At 42.5% G+C, this 18843-nt stretch overlaps 1 protein-coding gene across 1 annotated transcript in view; it reads right to left on the reverse strand.

Moving 5' to 3' along the window:
• Window positions 1–18843, reverse strand: part of ABCA12 (ATP binding cassette subfamily A member 12) — a gene marked incomplete at its 5' end in the record, with an annotated part of 82240 nt that overhangs the window by 27025 nt on the left and 36372 nt on the right. Inside the window, 16 exons of the mRNA XM_084288991.1 lie at window positions 1235–1395; window positions 1791–1987; window positions 2644–2862; window positions 4421–4598; window positions 5336–5491; window positions 6159–6293; window positions 6394–6463; window positions 7324–7653; window positions 9009–9123; window positions 11696–12002; window positions 13457–13636; window positions 15000–15090; window positions 16230–16349; window positions 16894–17033; window positions 17583–17784; window positions 18537–18701. Of these exons, the coding sequence (XP_084145117.1) occupies window positions 1235–1395; window positions 1791–1987; window positions 2644–2862; window positions 4421–4598; window positions 5336–5491; window positions 6159–6293; window positions 6394–6463; window positions 7324–7653; window positions 9009–9123; window positions 11696–12002; window positions 13457–13636; window positions 15000–15090; window positions 16230–16349; window positions 16894–17033; window positions 17583–17784; window positions 18537–18701 (2766 nt within the window). The remainder of the gene's footprint in view (window positions 1–1234; window positions 1396–1790; window positions 1988–2643; window positions 2863–4420; window positions 4599–5335; window positions 5492–6158; window positions 6294–6393; window positions 6464–7323; window positions 7654–9008; window positions 9124–11695; window positions 12003–13456; window positions 13637–14999; window positions 15091–16229; window positions 16350–16893; window positions 17034–17582; window positions 17785–18536; window positions 18702–18843) is intronic.

Raw genomic sequence — 18843 nt, forward strand, 5'->3', positions numbered from 1 at the left:
ATTTGGAAGAGGGGCTGATCTCATACAGTATCTGTGTGTTATTCTGTGTGCTGGGGCTACCAACAGCACCGTAATAAATGCTTTAAGAACAGAGTTCCTCCCTCCTTGCAAACAGCAGAACATTTTGCCTCAGGCCAGGTACTATCCACAGGCCTTTCCCATCTCTTATCTCTGAACTCCAGAATTCACACTCTGCACCTGGCCTTGCCTTTAACCCTCACAGAGACCCTGTTCTTTTCCAACAAAGCAGAAAGCTGACATTTCTGCTTGCTGAGGGCCGCAGGGGCTGGTCTGATGTCCTCCCTGGTGGCTGGTTTGGAGATCCTCCCTCTGCTTCAAGGAACATGCTCTGTCAGCACCTCTCTCTGAGGCACAACGTGCTCACATACAGATCTTCAGCAGCTCTTTGGTGCCTCTCTCTGCATCCAACGCAACCACTTTGGTACTGCTTCCATCCTCAGCTCCTGCCAACAGCATCCCTGAGCAAGCCTCGATGCTCTCCTTCAGAGATGAAGCTGCTGAGAGCTCATGCTACATGTGGGCTCAAACATCAGGCATCTGCCTCCCTGCAGTACCTGCTGCGGTGACTACGCCCATGGGACATGAAAGGGAGCCAGAGCCAGCAGGGAAGGGAGGATAAAGAGGACTGCATTGCTCACCTGGGCACAGGAGGCTCAGATTCACACCTCTGCCTTGTCTGTTAGAGCTGCAGCTAAGACTCCTACGTTTTGGGAAACTCTCCGTATAGGCTGTCTTTCTGAAGGAAGCTTATCTATGAAAGTGTGTGAATTCCAGCACAGGACAGAGTGAGCCAGAGAGCAGAGTGTGCTGTGTCTTGTGCATCTCACTGGCTGGGGCATATAAGAAAGTGGTCTTAATGGCAATCTACAGGCTGTAGTTACGTATTTACAAAGCCAGCATGTGCTTGAACCTGTCTATCTAAAACCAAAGGTTTCAACCCAAAATGCATCCAATTTTCACCCTGCAATAAAACGGTCACATAAAGAATCCATTCCATGGAAGAGATATTAGACTCGAATAACCATTCCATGGCAGAGATCTAAGACTAAGATGAACCTTCTGCAATGTGTTTCATTTCTGTGGGACGCTATGAGTTGCCTCCTTCCTTCGTGTCGTACAGTTGACTCAAGTTTCCCACCCAAGATGTCTATCATAACATCACACATTTATCTTAAGATGAGGCTGAAGATTTAGAACCACCTCTGACACAAACCTTCTTTTTTGTGAGTGTCAGGTGGTATCCATCACCAAACGTTTCCTTGAGGTAGAACGGTGACCCACAGCATTTGAGCCCCCCGTGCTCCAGGAAGGCGATTCGGTCACTCAGTACTTCTGCTTCATCCAAGTGATGTGTTGAGAGAATGATGGTTCTGCCTGGGAAACAGGAAGCTGATGTCAACCAACACAATAAACACGCAGGATTGCATGAGACAGGTGAAAGCTTCACCGAATGAGGACATGCAGAGCACCAGGTGAAAAATCAACTGTGCTTTTTGGGAATTAATAATGGAACTGGATGAAAGACAACATTAGAGAGAAGTTGAAAGTTACTATCATAAGTTGTGTTTTATCGTGAAGTTTCATTTCAAATGACATTGTGAATTTACAAGAAGAGCCTGGAATGTACCCAGAGGCTCTGCAAAGTCCCAGATCCCCACAGCTAGTTCTCTGTGGTCTCTAAAACCTGCTGCTCAAAGCCACTGATCTCATATTTTCAAGTGACACAAATCACTTTTGCCACTGAGCAGCATCTCATCTCATCACAGTACCTTTTTTATTCTTGGAGATAATTTCCCAAATACTCCTCCGAGAGCACGGATCCACCCCTGTGGTTGGTTCATCCAGGATCACCACCCTTGATCCACCCAGGAGAGCAATAGCTATAGACAACTTCCTCTTCATCCCCCCCGACAGGGAACCAGCTAGCTTATGACGATGGCTGTACAGTCCCGTCTCCTTCAAAGTCCTTCAAGACAAAGAAAAAACAACCCCCAGAGGTTGTCCTTCAGGCATCTTTTAAAAGCAGGGAATCTGAAAATACCCAAAAACCATAACTGCAAATGAAAAACTGCTCAAGTATGGACTGCTCTACTAAATGGTCACAGTGCACTGAGATGATTCATCCTATAGCTCAGCCACTGGGATTTTAATTTAAAAAATCTTTTTTTAGGATGTTTTCAAAGTTTCCATCTGACAAGCCAAGGTTAAAGGCTCAACCTCATCAACAGAGAACACCAAGATCCAAATTCCCTGGGACGTTCTGGCTGTTTCACTTCTCCGCAGAACCAATAAAGCCGACATCATCTTTCTGACTGGTTGATTAAATCCCTTTCTGGGGAAAACTGTAAAGAAGCAAGGACCAGACCCTTAGGCCAATAAATTCATCTCCAAAGAATTGTCACAGAAGCCTGTGAACCCCCTGGAGAAAAGACTGTTTTCTTACAGCCCCAGATTTCAACACTCAATATCCTCCTCTAAGCAGACCAAGGCGTTATTTGAACTCCAGGCTGGGTCTGCAACTGTGCTCAAAACCATTCATTTGAGCTTTGTAGGGGCAATGGCACTGCCACGCAATAATTTTCAGAGCCCTCTCACCCTTCTCCAACCCTGCTGTTTTTATACCTCTTAACTTCTTGGTAGAGCTCTTCTTTACTCCAGTGAGGGACTTTGATGTACCCGTAGAGCAGCAGGTGCTCCTTCGTGGTGAGGTAGTTGAAGAGCACGTTGTGCTGCATGCATATACCCATGTTCTTCCTGATAACCTCCTGATCAGTCCTGATGTCTTTGTCATAGACAATGATAGTACCTGATGATGTAGGGAACAACCCAGTCAAAATAGATCTGAAAGGGAAAAATAAATAATAAAGGAAGTTAAAAAAAAAAAAAGTAGAAAGCCAGACATGATTTTTTTCCACATGGTCCTGCACCTACATGTATTGTTACTTGCAAAGCTTCCTTCCATCACCACTGCACTCCTTGCAGCCAGAAATAACTGAACACAGCTTGTTTTGCTGCCTGCCATGCTTGGGCAAAGCAGTGGCCAATTAACATCAAAGAACATCCTTCTCCTGCTCTGTGGGACTGTGAAGGCAAGTACCAAGCTTGCGCATGGAACTCTGGCTACTTTTCACATATACTTTTATCTTCCTTGGTCTTCCCCTCTCCAACTCAGACCACGGTGTGTCCCACACATCGATACTCATGAATGCTCTTCACTTCCCATTTAATCACTGGGAAATGCAGTTACTCTTCATTCTTTGAGGTTTGTCTGCAGCATCCAGCCAGCCTCATACTGCTAACCACATCAGAGATTGCAAACCACATCTTCATCATACTAACCACATCACGGCAGGGAAACCTGATTTCACTGCCGTGATTAACAAGGAATGGGAGAGGACTTCCAGGCAAGGCACCTCACGGAGGGCAGCACTTTCAACTAGTTCAAGCTAATAATACTACCTAGTAATGCTGCCTACCTAACAGACCCGAGTCAAACACCTTCTGCTTGCAATAACTACTTACATAATATGGGTTGTTTTTAGAGCTGTCCTGCAGGGAGTAAAAGCAGAAGATGCATCTCAGACTCCCTTTCACCTTCCCTGGGTTGCTCTCTCTCCTGGGACTTTTAACCCTCATTAAAAAGGAGAGGAGAAGTAACTTGTGACCTTACTTGGGATTTGAAGCCTGCACTAAGTTTCAAGAAGCCATTATATTTTTCTGTACATCACCTTTGCCTACACTTCACAAAGAGGACATGAGATGAATTTCTAATAAGCTGAGATGAAACACACATCTGTCTTACTGATTTTGGCTCTTCTGGGGCTTCTATTTATCAACTTAATGTTGCTTTCAGAGTGATGCATATATATATATCAGTGGAGAAATCAAGTTCTACAGGTTTGTTTTACTGCTTTTATCTAACAACTCAACCAATAATTTATAAATGGCAAGGCTAGAAGGGCTGGAAGGCCAATGTATTAACCTACTGCCATCCCGGCCCAGTCAACACATGAGTCTGTACAGCTGAAATATACCTTTATTAAGCTTTTGTGCTAATATCATTTCAACTTTGGCATGTGCAAAGCTACCCACAGCTTTCAGAGCAACCCAGCCCCAGGCACCAAAGCCTTGTGGAACAAAATGCTGGAACAGCTGCTGTGCTGTGTATTACAGCGATCCTACCAGACTAAAAAGCATATTCCTAAGCAGCAAAGGAGCTTTAATTCTAACAGATGAAGGGACAGCTGAGGTTGTCCAAGACCCAGATAAAACTGCAGGAGAGATCTGTCCTAATAAAGCATCTTATTCAGCTCCCCAACCCTCCACAGCCCCACTTGCTCTCTCGTTCACCCTGCCATGCCCCGCAGTATAAAACATCCCAACTTTAAAGGACACATACATGGTCGTCGTTTTCCCAGCTCCATTGTGTCCCAGCAGGGAAGTTATATTCCCTTCGTAGAAGTTGAGGCTGAGGTTGTCCACTGCAGCTTTGGATCCATAAACCTTTGTTATGCCACGGAGGGAGACTCCCAAGGTCAGGTCAGTGGGCTCTGGCTCCAGATGAGGAGGGGGGGCACCTACGACACCAAAGGGAAGGGGCAGAGGACAGTTACTTTTTTTTTCATCTCAGAAATAAGCAGGGCTTTTTATAGCATAAAATACAGCAAAAGTAGGTGCCTTTCAGCAAAGAATGTAGAGAACATTTCAGAGGATCTGAATCATTTGAGCTCTCCCGGATTTCTCCTTTTCACTTCTGCAACTTCTTACAACTCCTGACAATAAGCGTTAATCACTTCTGAAAGGTCTCATATTTAGATGTTTCAGAGCACCTAACACAATCTATACTAAGAAAGCACAGCAAAACTACTAAATCAGTTTTGTTAGGTAGAATTAGCAAGTTTGTATGTGTGATCTCCCTATGTTTTACAGGCTAAATATTTAAAGAAACAAACAAAGCAGCACATATCCCTTTTGACAAGTGGAAACTTCTGTTTGCTTGCACAAACAAAAATGTGTTTTTCTATGCAGAGCATTGTAGAGTGAAGTACATGCATCTAAGGTATCTGCCAAACTACAGTATACACAAGTATGCAGGTGAGTATCAGTAGTGGATTTCCATATCAAATAGAAAGAAAAAGGAAAATTTAAAAGCCAAATCTCCATTCAGGTAAACAACAGTTTCCTATTTTTTCTATGCTACAAAATAAGGATTAACACAGAAATGCGCTTTCTGAGAGTGGTGCCCCTTTGCAAATTCCACTTTGTTTACTTGAAGTGTAAGTTGGCATTGTTAGCCCATGTAGAATTCACATACATATCTTATTGTTGAGGGGGGCTTCTTTCCTTAGCATCAGCTTGCAGAAGAAGAGGCCCCTTTGTTTCTCACTCCAGAAGGGGAGGTAACTGTTGTATTCGAGCCAGTAAGATGGAAGGAACGGGAAATACCAGGGAGCAGCCATGCCATATCGTCCTGCAAGAAGAAAAGGAAGCTCATCCAGGTATCTGCAGAAAGCACCACTATTAGATTGCACTCAAAATAACAAAAAATGAACTCCGTAGAGATCTCTCCTCTCTTGATGTGCTTCATGTACTACTGATACTTGGTAGAGGATTTTCCCTTAATTGGCACAATAGGAAGCATTTGCTAATTTGTTATTCTGAGTAACTTCATAGCCGGAGGGTTGGAGTACTTTACATTTTCCACTGGGTAGATTTCTGTGTGCCAGTGGACTGCTTCATTAGGTGGGGAAGAAAAGCAAAAGACAAATGTACTGGCTCTTGCCCAAGGCAGGAATTACTTTTTGAAATCGAATGATATAAGTAACGCAACCCAAAATCACTCAGCTGACAAATGCTGGCTAACACGCTCTGTTCTCATTTTCACCAACCAGACAGCAAACATACCCTTCTGTGTCTTTGGCTTCAGCTTGTTTATGGGTTCCATCTACCCACGATAAGCAGAAGAACCCTATTTTTCCCCTGCTCTGCCTTGTCCCAGTTTCATTAACACTCAGACATCCACCAAGCCTTTTGGTCTAGGAACAGAAATATCCTGTGTGGGCAGACTGGAATCAGCCAGTGTTGTATTCATTGTTTTCCAAAGGAAATGCAACAACCTCAATGCAACATATCCTTACCTGGGAACACATTCCTTATATACCACCCCAGGATGAAATAAATGAAGGAGTCTATCAGAATGAGCCAGCACATCCAGCCAAAGGAGGTGTTGTCTCCAATCATTGGGGATTTATACATGTTGTCCCACTGCAGACCTGCAAAAAGGAATTTAGAAATACAACAGAATCCATATTAGTTAATGAAACACCGTGTCCATGGGAACTCAAATCCTAGTTTTGTATATAATGAACATACCTATGCCCTGTGCCTCGTAGCGAGCAATGTATTGACTTGCATAGCTGAAGGCAGTTGGAGACAACAGGCTCTGAGGAATAAACAAAATTGAAAACAAACAATTTTTCAATTAGTCTCAAAGAGAAATCGTCAGACAACTAATCAGGTTTTACCAATGGCTTGGTAAAATAGCTAGAAAAATGAGTTAGATTTTTTCCAACAGTCACAAAGAGCAGTGGATGAGGCTTATGGGTTTTAGCAACTCCTTAGAACGTTCCCTCCTTTTGCTTCCACTCCCAGTACCCAACTTCCACCCTCCTTCAGGGCTTTTGAAATAAAGTGATTGAAAATTCCCTGAGGTGGCTAATAATTTTACCACTTGAATTAACAGGCGTCCTTTCTCAAATCTGGTGGACTCAAAAAAAAAAAACAAAACAAGTACAGCTTCTGGAACCTAACACCTATTTATTTCTACCCTTGGTAAGAGACATGGCTTTATGTCTCCTTCCGTGACTATGAATTTGAGATACATACAACTAAAGGACAAGCAGACCCAAGCCTCCTTCACAGTCCTGCAACCTAAATTCCTTACTGACCAGCCTTGCTGCTCGTGGTGGCTGAAGGTAACCCATTTTTGCCTTTCAATTTGTGAGAGTTCACACTATTCTGATTCAGCAGGCAGGTGGTAACTCCCTAAAATGGCACAGGTATTGTGTTCAGTCCTGGCACACCACTAATTAAAGGCCTCCTTGCACCAGGCCATGGCCAGCTCTCCTGCTACGTGCTGTCGTTCCTGTCAACACCCACTGATGGGTGAATGATTTAGAAAGGAATTTAGGGTTTAGAATTCATTTATAACCGTGACACAAGCCTTAATAACAACTGAAGTGTACTGAAGGTGAATGCCTGCTTCCACACACATAATCCCTGTTACTGAAAAGCAGAACTTACCAGTAGGCTCTTCACCGAGAAGCTCAAGTGATTTTCAATGACAAGCAACACAATGAAGGGGAAGAAGGTGAGGATGTACACGAGACTGCCCACCAATGCTGCTATGTTGGTGTTGTTGAAGAAAACGCTGATGAAGTAGCTCATGGCTATGATGGACAGGCTGTAGTCCATGAGGTACAGGAACAGGAGCGACGTGTTTGTTTTGGGAAGGATGTCACCTACTTTTAGGATAACGATGAGGAAGGTGACGGTGATTAGAAGGAAGACAGCACATTCTATGAACCAGGCGATAAAATGGCTGCTTGCATTAACACCCATCATCTTCATGTACTACAGAGAGAAAGGTTAAAAAAAAAGAAAAAAAAAGAAAGAATTACAAATGGCAAATGTTTATTAAGAGTTTTGTTTGTTTGTTTGTTTGTTTGTTTGTTTGTTTTTCAGTGATCATAGGGCACACAAACAAAGTATGCTCTTTCCTACTTTGGCATACTGCTCTATTGATAACCAGGGAGAAACCACGCTCCTGCATTTCTGGAATGCTCTGGGTTTGCACAGCAGTTCATTGCAAACGAACAGCAGGGGCAGGATCTGCAAGCATCATGTGCCGCAACCCACAAGTTGCAAAGCAGCTGCTGGCACTACGTTTGTAACCTATTTTTTTAAATAACTTTTTTTTTTTTTTTTTAAATAATGCTATTTCACTCAGTGGCTTGAGTGTACAAACTCTTAGGTCTCTTTGAAACCAAGCCATTTCACACACATCCCCAAGGTAATACATGAGAGATAAAATAGCAAGGTTATACAGAAGTGATGTTAATTTATATTAACTGATGATCAAGGCCACAAGACCTATAGAACTGTAAATTTGCATTGCTGAACCCAAAAGAAATGACCAATGCTGTTGTCTTGTTGTAGATAACGCAACTAAACAGAAGACTGACACCCTAGGTCTTAGAGACAACGCAAGTGGGTTCCCAAAACTATACTGGGAACTAATGGGGCCGTCGACTAGCTATTGGGGTTCACTCATTGTCAGTCTCATTGGAGTTCATAGGGTGCCCTTTCTTAGAAAGGCTTTTAGGTGAATTGATATATTTCCATGGTACCAGATAAAAACCAAATCATCCGAAGCTGAGCTTTACAAAAAGTTCTTTACAAAAAGCATCTCTGTTGCCTGTGCTCATACTGAAAACCCAAGTTACTGCAGTAAGTTCCCTATGTCTCAATGTCATTTCTTTTCATATAGGCAACCTGAAGGAAGGACTTCATTTCAGAGGAGCTGATGTAAAATGTAGCACCTTCTGAATTATTAAGTATAATAACTTCAAGGATAGGAAGAAAGTCTCTTTGTGTCTTTGTTCCCAGTAGGTACGACTCAAAGTCAATTTTCAGGGAGCTTTAAATCTTTAGAAAACTTGTAATTTTGCGAGGTCCCCATGTTTCCAGTGTTCAGCATGGCAAAGCAATATTCTCCCCACTTCAAGGGCAAATGCCCTGCACTTCTACAGTTTTGTGCTTGGTTACAATGTCAGAATTCAAACACTGCAGGCCAGACAATAGGTATATGGAATATTATTTTCCTTAATGCTTGTTTTGCTCCATTTAATGTTGCACATGGGACCTACAACTCACTAATAAGGAAAATCTGTTTATAATTTTACACGCCCCAGAAAGTTTCAGTGTACCTCATAAAGCCTCAGATCTTTCTCTTGAACAAGTGTTTTAACAAAATCAGCTATAAACAGCACCCAGGCAGCCATCAGAGCAAATGGAAGAGAGTAGGTCACGCTGGTTAAGAACCTGTAAAAGGCAAATGCAGGCTTTAGCTGAATACAAAATGTTCAGGGGATTAAAGCTTTCTACAGAATATATTTCTCAGAATAATACTTTGGCACAGGAAAAGACATGCTTATATTTCAAAATGTGAAGTATAATTAATAATTACCCAAAAAAAGGCTATTTTGCCATTGCATTGAATTTTCTATTCATGAAACTCCTGGCTGTTCAAAAAATAAAAAAAATAAATAAAAACAAATGTTTATTAAATCACACAGGGATTTCCAGCCAGGTTCTGGAAGCAGTTTTGCTCAGCAGCACCACTGGCATGAGCAGAAACCACCATTGGCAGTGGCATTTCCTGGCTCTCTGGTGGGGTGCATCCAACCTGGAACAACTCAGAAACCAGCCCTTCTGTCAATAAATATAATGGCCAGATTTTGTCATCCGGACGTATTTCCTGGTGCGTGAAGTTGGGTGTCAGTGCTTGCCCTCAGAGTGTCTGTCCTACTGCCCCACAGGATGGGTATTACAGATCCAGGTCTGCAACGTGGGCTTCATAATTCTTGGTTCTTCCTCCTTACAACCTTCCTGCCATGCCAAATGTGCACTGAGAAAAGACACAACAATGGCCCAAAGTAAAATTCTCCTTTTGTGATGGAAAGTAAGTTTTTACAGTGGGAGATTCAACTCATTGTATCTAAAGGGCTTATGTTTTCCTCCCTTATTTTTAAACCTGGCTTTAAAAAAAAAAAAAATAAAAATCGGTATTATTCCTGGGAAAAGTTCAATCCACAATAGCAATTCTTTTTAATTTACTTTATTTTTAAATTACATTATGAATTGTAATGCCCCAAACTTCCCCAAACCAGTGCTTTTAGGAAATGTTTCCATGTGAATGAAGTCATATTTATAATGAACGATGAAAATGCATTTTGGTAGCTTTACCAATTTTTTGCCACTTTTTTTTTTTTTTAATCACCACCTTGCGTGTTACCTCTAGGGTATGAAAAAATCAGTATTTCCCATACTTTCATTGTAGTAGTAGTATATGTGTTCCTCCCATTTCTCTCCAGGACAGTAACTATGTGCTAAGAATCGATAAACAGCCATTTTATGATGACTTCTACTGGATGCAAATCCAAAGCCTTTAGGTAGTTTAATAATTGAGCAAACTCATGGCCCTCTGAATCCAGGGTGGAGAGGGAAACCCAAAGGCGAGCTGTTTTCTCAGCAGCCTGAGAACAAGCAAAGGAACAGATAACACTGTAGTAAGTGCCCCCAGCAGCCAGTTAATCATTGTGCAAAACTATCTCACAGCAATAATCCACGTTTGCTGCAAGTTGATGCTTGGTTTGAATGTTCCCTGCCTGCATACTGGCAGGCACTTCGCATGCATTTACTTAAGTAGGGATGGTAAGTTCCGAGCTCTCACAAGACAGGCTGACACAGGAGGTTAAGGGCTCTGCTGTAGCTCCCAGATCATCTTTTAGCTCATTCAGTCAAGATGCAGAGCTCCAAAGTTCAGTCTGTACTCTTGGTCCACAGGAGACCTTCATGTCTGTGTGGATTGCCTGCCCAACCTACCAATATTACCTGCTGAACATCCTTCAGTGCTTTGTGAGGGACACAAAATCCCTTCCTTGTGTGTTTTCCACTCAGCTTGGCCACCAGCTGTGGACAGGGGAGTAATTCTGAGGATGTACCATGTTGCCAGCTTCCAAACGCCAACCAAAATTGCCTTGCCAGAGGGGCAGGTCCTCAGCTGTGAGAGATTGGCTTCTCTCTGTTGCACTTGGCAGAGAGATGGTTTATATTTGCTGCAGATCTGGCTCAAGACGAGTGGAAAGGAAGGTGATCCAAAACTTTTTGATCTACTTTACCATTCAGAACTTATTCTGGTCCGCACACGGTTCATGCTGCACTGCTCTGTATAACTGGCTGTTAACCCTGACAACTCGGCGCATCAAAAGCTTTTCTCTCCTCCCTCATTACTGCGGCGATGAATGGTACAATTTCATCTTCCCTCTTATCCTTCTTAAAGCATCTGTGAGAGAGGCACCTGGATTGAGAACTATTCACTCTATGCTGAATGTTAGCCGGAATCAGTGGAATGAATAACAAATAGCACAGCTGGATAGCAATCTGTAGGAACAAAGCTCATAAACCTAGGGGCTCTTTTTGCCCAATAAATACGTTTTCTAAGTTCTGCCGCACTGTCTGCACGTAAACACCTGCAGAACAAGCCAACACTCCTATTTAACCCAAGTCCTGCCAACCCAAGCCTCAGCTCCACCTTCGGAAGTAAAACAAGGACAGCAAATTTTACCTGCTGTAAAACCTGGAGTTACCGTGACAATTCAGGTACACACAGAGCACCGAAAGCAAAAGATTGGGCAAACTAAACAGAGACCATTTATACTAGGGTCCGAAACCCCCCCCTTTTTTTCAGACCCTTGAAAAATCACAGCACAGACTCCTTTTTACCCCATGTGAACAGGTGTTAAGAAGACCAGCACAACTGGTGAAGCTGACTCCACCAGTCAGACAAGAAGAGTTTATGCAAACTGGGAAGATAAAAGTCCCACAAACTTACATATCCTTATTGTAGCAGGGGTAAGGCATGGCCTGGACTTGAACAGCTATTTCCTCCAGCTTCTTGCCAGTCTGTAACTGAATGATGGCTCTTTCAATGCTGTCCTGGATATAGATAAACGCCCGGCTGTAGATCTGGCTCTGCGAGGTGGAGTTGTGTGGTCCCACAGTCCAGATGCGCTCCCTTATCCTGTTGGTGGTTTGTGTGATCCTGCTGCTCATCCTGATGGTGTAGTTGAGCACAGGAGGGAGGGCCAATGCCCCACCGACGGGGCTGCTCCAGCTTGAAGGCAGCTTGAAAATGATACCTTGGAACAGAAAGGGAAGGGTTTTCCTTCAGTCAGGGTTGATAGCATGGGAGCAATACACACATATATAGGAACCCCTTATTTTTATAAGCCTTTTCTACATTACAGTCCATCATTTCATTTATTTATTGCACAAATAATGCTCAGATGGGCAGGCTGCTTATGGTCACTATCAAGAGTTTGGAAGTGGAAAGTGGAAAACATCACTGCAGCTCCTCCTAACTTCCAAATGTAACCGACGATTCCAGGTGCTAAATACACCCCAAAGGCTTCAAGTCTTCTCCCACTGAGTATTTAAAAATTAAAGGCTCTTAGAATAACCAGCTGTGTTTGGAAAAATCTTGCTGTTAACACAGACTGTCACAGACCTAGTGGGTATGTCTCTTAGCACGTGCATCTCTCATGAGCATGCCCAAATGTACTCCATCACAAGAGCTCACAGTGATGCTGTAACACAAACCTCAGGAGTGTGGCATTGAAAATGGTCCATGGACATATTTTTGTGCACACAGAAACTCCTGCAAAGCTGAAAATATCTGAGAATACAAAAGCTTTGCAAGTTTCTGTTAGGAAATGGAATGCCAGAAACAGCTTGACAGACAGGACTGTTTTTCACCCCTTTAAAATGTCTATTTGACATATATGCTGCTACCACAACATTTTGTCTTTCCAGAATATTTTGCCTGATTATTCTGTAAATGAAACATGTAATGGAAAGGAGGGCAAACATACAGGAAAACTCCTTTTATGGGATTAGACAAGTATTATCAGGGCCTGAAATATGACGAATAGAAAAAGTTTCTATCTACATTATTATTATGATTATGAAGAACAGGACCAAACAGGTCACGGAACTTATAAGTTAATCCTAGTTAAGGAGATATTGTGCATTCTTGAAGAATTAAGACATGTTTGTTTCATTCAAATGGGTAAGTTTTTATTCCCTGCTCTCCTCCTTGCAGTCTGATCTGAAGCTGCAATCCAATCCCACAAATGCAAAAGGTGTGACTAAGAAGACCCATTATAATAATGAAGTGCTGGACCAGAATATCTCAAGATCTTTATCATCTTCTAATAAATTGAACTTTATCATATCTTTTTCAAGCATCTTTTCCCTCTGGAGGCCTGAGAGAAGGAAGCTCTGGCATGAAGATCTCCTAAGGGCAGCAAAACTTATTTCAATTAACCAAGAGAAAACACCAGATGACCAAAGGCTTTCTTTTTAAAGACAACAGAGGTACAAGAAAAGAGAACATATAAACAGGACGGTGTAAAACATTGCCATAAGGAGGTCTGAGTGTGCAGGACCCATATTTCTAGGTGAAAGTCAATGGCTGTGCTGTGGAAACTGTGACCACAACAATCACTGGTGGAAAGCCAACCCTGGTAGGCTGGACTCCCATCCTGTACCAGGCTAACTTCAACTGACAGCAGTACTTGAGACTGTTACATACTTGCAAAAAGTTCGTTCTTTAGAAAGAGCTCTTTAGCCATCGTTTCCAATTCTTCTAAGCTTTTGACTGCCCGAATGCGATTAAATGAGACGCAGGAGGACACATTTACAGCAAGGGTAGCTAATGTGTTCAACTGATTGACAATGTCAGAGTTGTTCTGTAACTCCAGCCGAATGTCATCTGGAAACAAACAAACAAAACAAAACAAAAACAGTAGCGTCAGTACATACAGCAAAAATAAATAAATAAATAAATCCGTCACACCATTCTGCTCTTTATACCAACAATACACCAGAAAGGAAGAAAAGACATACTAAACATGAAGTGTAAAACACATTTCTGCACTTCACAGTGCAATGGAGGCATGTTGTTGACCCGATTTTTATGTTAATCATTTGTAATATGTTCATGAGCTTGCCTTTGGGAGGATGCCAGCGCTGTGATGTGACAGCCATCCCAAATCAGAAGTTGCCACTAACCTGCTGGGTTTCTAGACGTGCATGTGATGCTCACCATTCATTCCACATCTCATGGTTTTTGATGTAATCAACACGTCTGCTGAGCTGCTCTGTCTCAGGGGAGAATAGGCTCTATCCAAGCACATCAAGAAAAGTTATGTCTGTTGTGCTGATGTGTGTACTAAACCTGATAATGAAGTTTAATAACGATGCTGCTGTTGCCTGGCTGTTTTAAAAGGTGACTGCATAATGTGGTGTAACTAATATGGAACAGCTGCTGCAGGCATGATGATTTTATGGGGATTTCAGACAGGAGATGCTACTCATGAAATAACACAGGGGTCATCACGAACAGCATGTTCATACCATTCAGACTTTAACAGACTAAAACCACTCTTGGCTTACACCAAGTTTTGCTGGCATAAACCAGATTTACGTTGAGATGTATGCACGCACTGAAAAAGTACATAGGGGCAATAAGACCAGCTTGGAGGGGGCTACGATCACCATACTGCACACTAAGAGAGGATACATCCACCAGTGCTGTTAGCTGATGATTCCCACTGTGCAGATAAGCACCTCTCACCTTGAAGAACTATGCGAGACCATCAGGGAACAGCAAATGCCATCAGGGCATCTTTAGTAATAGCGCCTCTGGCTTCACCAGCCTGTGCTCCTTTACTGGATCCTTTCCTTTTCTGCTTTGGAAAACTTTCACACTGAACCCTAATGCAATGTAAGTGAGCTCTCCACATTTCCCATCTGAATCCCAGGTAGCTCGTTTGAAGTGATAATTATGGCTAAATAGTGTCCTCCAGTGGCCACAATCAGCTGCGGAGATTCCCATCCTACTATTCCTTCAGCACTCATGAGAAACATCTCTTCGTACAAGCCCTTTGCTTTCTAAGAGTGTTTTCCCATAGACAGACCTCAAGAGTTTCAAATCATGGCTGAGATTGCCTCACACTAAAGCATGTGATGCTGGCCACAGAAGAGCAGAACTGGAGAATGACTACAGTTTGGTGACTCTGGAGCTTCTGGACCTGAAGTACAAGTACGAGGTCAGCACATACGAAACAACTTACCCAGCTCATTTATTTGACTCAGCAGTTCAACTGCATCCAAATCTACCATCAGCTTGATAAAAACCTGCACAAAAGGATTCTGCAGGGCGTTCTGTCAACAAGCAAAGAGAAAAAGCATTAGTTTGACCACAAGCCCCATGAGCTTATTTAGCATATTGCTAAAATACAACAGCCCAGCTGTCTTCACTTATGTTTGTTCAACCCTCTCCTACTCCTTTCCTGACCTTCCATTCTTCATTCTCTGTTTCAGGATGGGGAAATGTCAGCAATTAAAAGAAGAAATCTAATGTTACTTGGAGTCAACAGAAGATGCCTTTTGACTCTCCACCAGGCACTAGACTCCCACGGAAAAATCTTGGATACTCTTTGTTTAACCTGAGGCTTAAAAGTGCAGTAAATTTCACTTCTGTCTGTTCAAGTCCTGCGAACACAGCCAGCACACAATGGGTAGGGTCCAAAATTTAGCTTGGAGATTGGCTGTCAGATTTTTACTTGGCTGAATAGTTCATTATTCCACCACCAAGTGCAGTCAGCAGAGAATATTTCATTTCACTTCTGCATAATCCACTCTGGATTTTCTCTCTGTGCCATAAATATGACAATGATTTTCAGCCACTGAAATTATCTTTGAATGCTTTAGGGTTCCAGAGATCTCATTTTCATAGTTTTTAAGAAAAGGAGACAATTTCTACTGTAGCAAATGTGAAGCAAGTATGCGAAGCATTGCAACCTACTGCTTGCTTTCTGCAGCCAACCAAGGCTAGGCTCCTTAGGAGAGGAAAAAGAAATTTTATTTACATTCACTGAGGTACAAAGACATCTCCTAGCTCTTATGTGTGTACCAAAGCTACATGTTTATTATAGATACTGTTTCATTTTCTGAAAAAGTCATTTCTTGCCTGGTCTTGGCTGGCTGGATCACTCCATCAAGCAGAAAGTTAATTTACAAACTGAAGAGCGCTCCCTGCTCATCTTAGCCCTCCAGCAGCCCTCAGCACGGCCAGTGTCAGGGAGCATACTACAGACATATTTCAGAAAGAGCATTTGCATGGAGAGGTGTGCCAGCAGTATTTCTGTTAGGGGAACAGGCAGTCAGGCACGGAAGCTGTGAAACCAAGGGCAGAAGCCTGAGCTCAGGTATCCCCGAGGTCACTCCAACCCCAATTCATTTCAGTGAAGAAACCCATCCTCCCTCCTGTGCAAGAGACAGGGCAGGGTAAGATCTCATACCTTGATCATCGGAACTGTCTCATTTAACTTAGTCAGTGAATTCATGATGGCAGGAGACTTGTCCAGCCATTCCTGAGACTTCAGGGCTAGATCAGCCATCTGCTTTAAGGTGGCATTAGACTATAAAAAAAAGCACACAACAGCATATTAAGGATCCACTTATTAATTACCTGAAAGCTTTTAAAAAATAAGTAAAGAAAACAGCTAAGACTATATTAGGTTTCTTTAGGGTTTTCCTTAGCACCTTGTCACTGTCTGCAAAATGCCCCTTTAAGTAAGTACTTAAAAATATGGCCTATTAGCTGACATTTAGAGCATGCCTGGGGTGTCAGCTTTCCTTCTATCACTGGCCTGTGGTGAGCGTTTGTCGTGGAAGACATCTCTGTTACTTGCTGAAAATACAGAGGTGAAACTTCATAAATTGAAAGCCTTAAAATAATTGTACTATTAAAAGTAGAACAACATGATTTTTTTGGAGGTAGCATTCATTTGAAGATGAAAGATGACTCATATGACCAGCAATAGAGCTGTGAAAAAAATCTGATTAATATTGCAAACAGACAGAAAACAGACTTCTGCTTCCCAAATAATCCAGTCCGTGCTAGACACAAATTAAAATCCTTTTGAGTGGGCATATCCTGATGTACTGTAAACAAAGACATACCTTTCCCATGATTGCTCGAGTTTCTGGGGTATCTGGAGTATAAAGGATCTTCCCAAACACCATTGGTTTTAGAAAAGACCAAATTAAAGCTCCAGTTGGGGTCTTGACCAGATCCAGGTAAAAGGACAAACAAAATGGTGCTGTAAGGGCAGAAAAACAAATGAGCTGCACAGAGCACAAGTAGACCAGACATGAGAAAGCTTGGTCCGATTTGTTGCTGTGTCCAGCAAATGACTTCAGGGCTCTCTTTGCTGACTGATAATAATGGGTTTGACAAAAGCAATCCACCCCCAAAATCTCCTGTTGCTGAACTCAAGGCATCAAGAGTCTCCTCGTTTGAGCCAAGGATTCTGTGCCTGAAGGTTAAATGCAGTTTTGTGAACTCAGAGGAGCTAATAATGTCAGCGCAGTCAGAAAAACTACACATCAAGAAAAAGCAGTGACCTGTCAAGTCCTAGAACCATCCCATCAACAACTGGGAAACAGCGCAGTATCAAGCACTGCTGGGCTACGCAGGCTGTTTGTCTTTTAACATTTATGAAAATAAGCCACCAATTATTCGGGTGGAGCAGATCTTCAACTAACATAAATCATGAGCCCTCTGGAGACATCAAGCTCAGTGATGGATCTCTCTAAACATTAGAGTTTGGCTTTGAAATGTATTTGACTTACGGAAAAGCCAGACTTACTGGAATCGTGAGGAATCCCATATTTCCTCATCATCTGTTGGACATGGGCATCCTCTACAGAAGAGCTGTTTCTTACAGGGTCTCCAAAATCAGGAAGCAAGGACTCAAAAAACAGGGGTGTGATATCCTGGTTGCAGAGAACTTTTGACATGGATTTAAATGTGCCACGTGTTATCTTAAAGTCATTTGGTTTAAATAATGCCTGCAGAAGGGGAAAAAAAAAAACAACAGCCAAACAAATAAATCCTGCCTGCTAAAAACATCCTATTCTGGAGAGGAAAAAGAGACAATAGAAGGAAAGGATTAAACATTCTTATACTGATTTCTTAAAATAAGTTTATCTCTATAAAATGAGGGGCTTTCACTGGAAATCTTGATTTTATGGCTAATGTCATTTCAAGGCATGAGACACAATGTGAGAATCGCCTACAACACGTGCAACAAGGGTGCCTGGTGCCAGATATACAAGACTATGGAACAGAAAGGGACGGGATCCAGTGGTGGATGCTGTTAGTGCAACCCAAAGTTAATGCAGTTAAAGCATGATCTAACGCACACCAAAGCTGGAGTGAATTTTTGCTGCTCACTTAAATGGTTTTGAATCGCCTTCAGCAGGCAGTTCTCCAGCTGTTTTCACACACTGACCACTTCCAGTGTATTTTGTTGGAAGTCTATTCCCCTTCAAGAGGGCTGTTCACCCCTTGCATTTCTGTTCCTAGTGTCGTCCCTCCCCTCCAGCCACACTGGACACCAGGCTGTCTCAATGCTCCAAATCGAAGCACTCCCATTCAGGCAACATGTCAGTTTGATAGAGATTAGTTTTATGGCATCACTCTTTTAAAAGAGAAACAGTAAGCCACAACTGAATGCACCTTCAGCTTCTACAATAAGAAATTCCTATGAAAACTGGTGCAATGGTGTTTTACCTCCCAAGCACGTGCAGACTACACATACCTTACTCAGTGACATCCTTCTAGACTGGCGGAGCTTTTTCAGTGAGTGAATAGCTTGCAACAGTGGATCAACGTCAGACTCAACCTGGTGTCTGTAATACTTCATTTTTGTCAGAAGGCCTAACATCTTGTCCACTGGTTTCTGAAGTTCCTTAGGGAATAACACCTGCAAGAGGTAGGAAGGAAACCAATTATGATTAGTGGGAATCTGTGTGCACATCCATGCACACACCCGTGATCTTCTCTTAATCCCAAAATGGAGACTGTGGGATGTTCAATACCGTTAGGAGGCTTAGGGAGCAGATGTC

The sequence above is a fragment of the Netta rufina genome, assembly GCF_964035555.1.
Source record: "Netta rufina genome assembly, chromosome: 6".
NCBI lineage: Eukaryota > Metazoa > Chordata > Aves > Anseriformes > Anatidae > Netta > Netta rufina.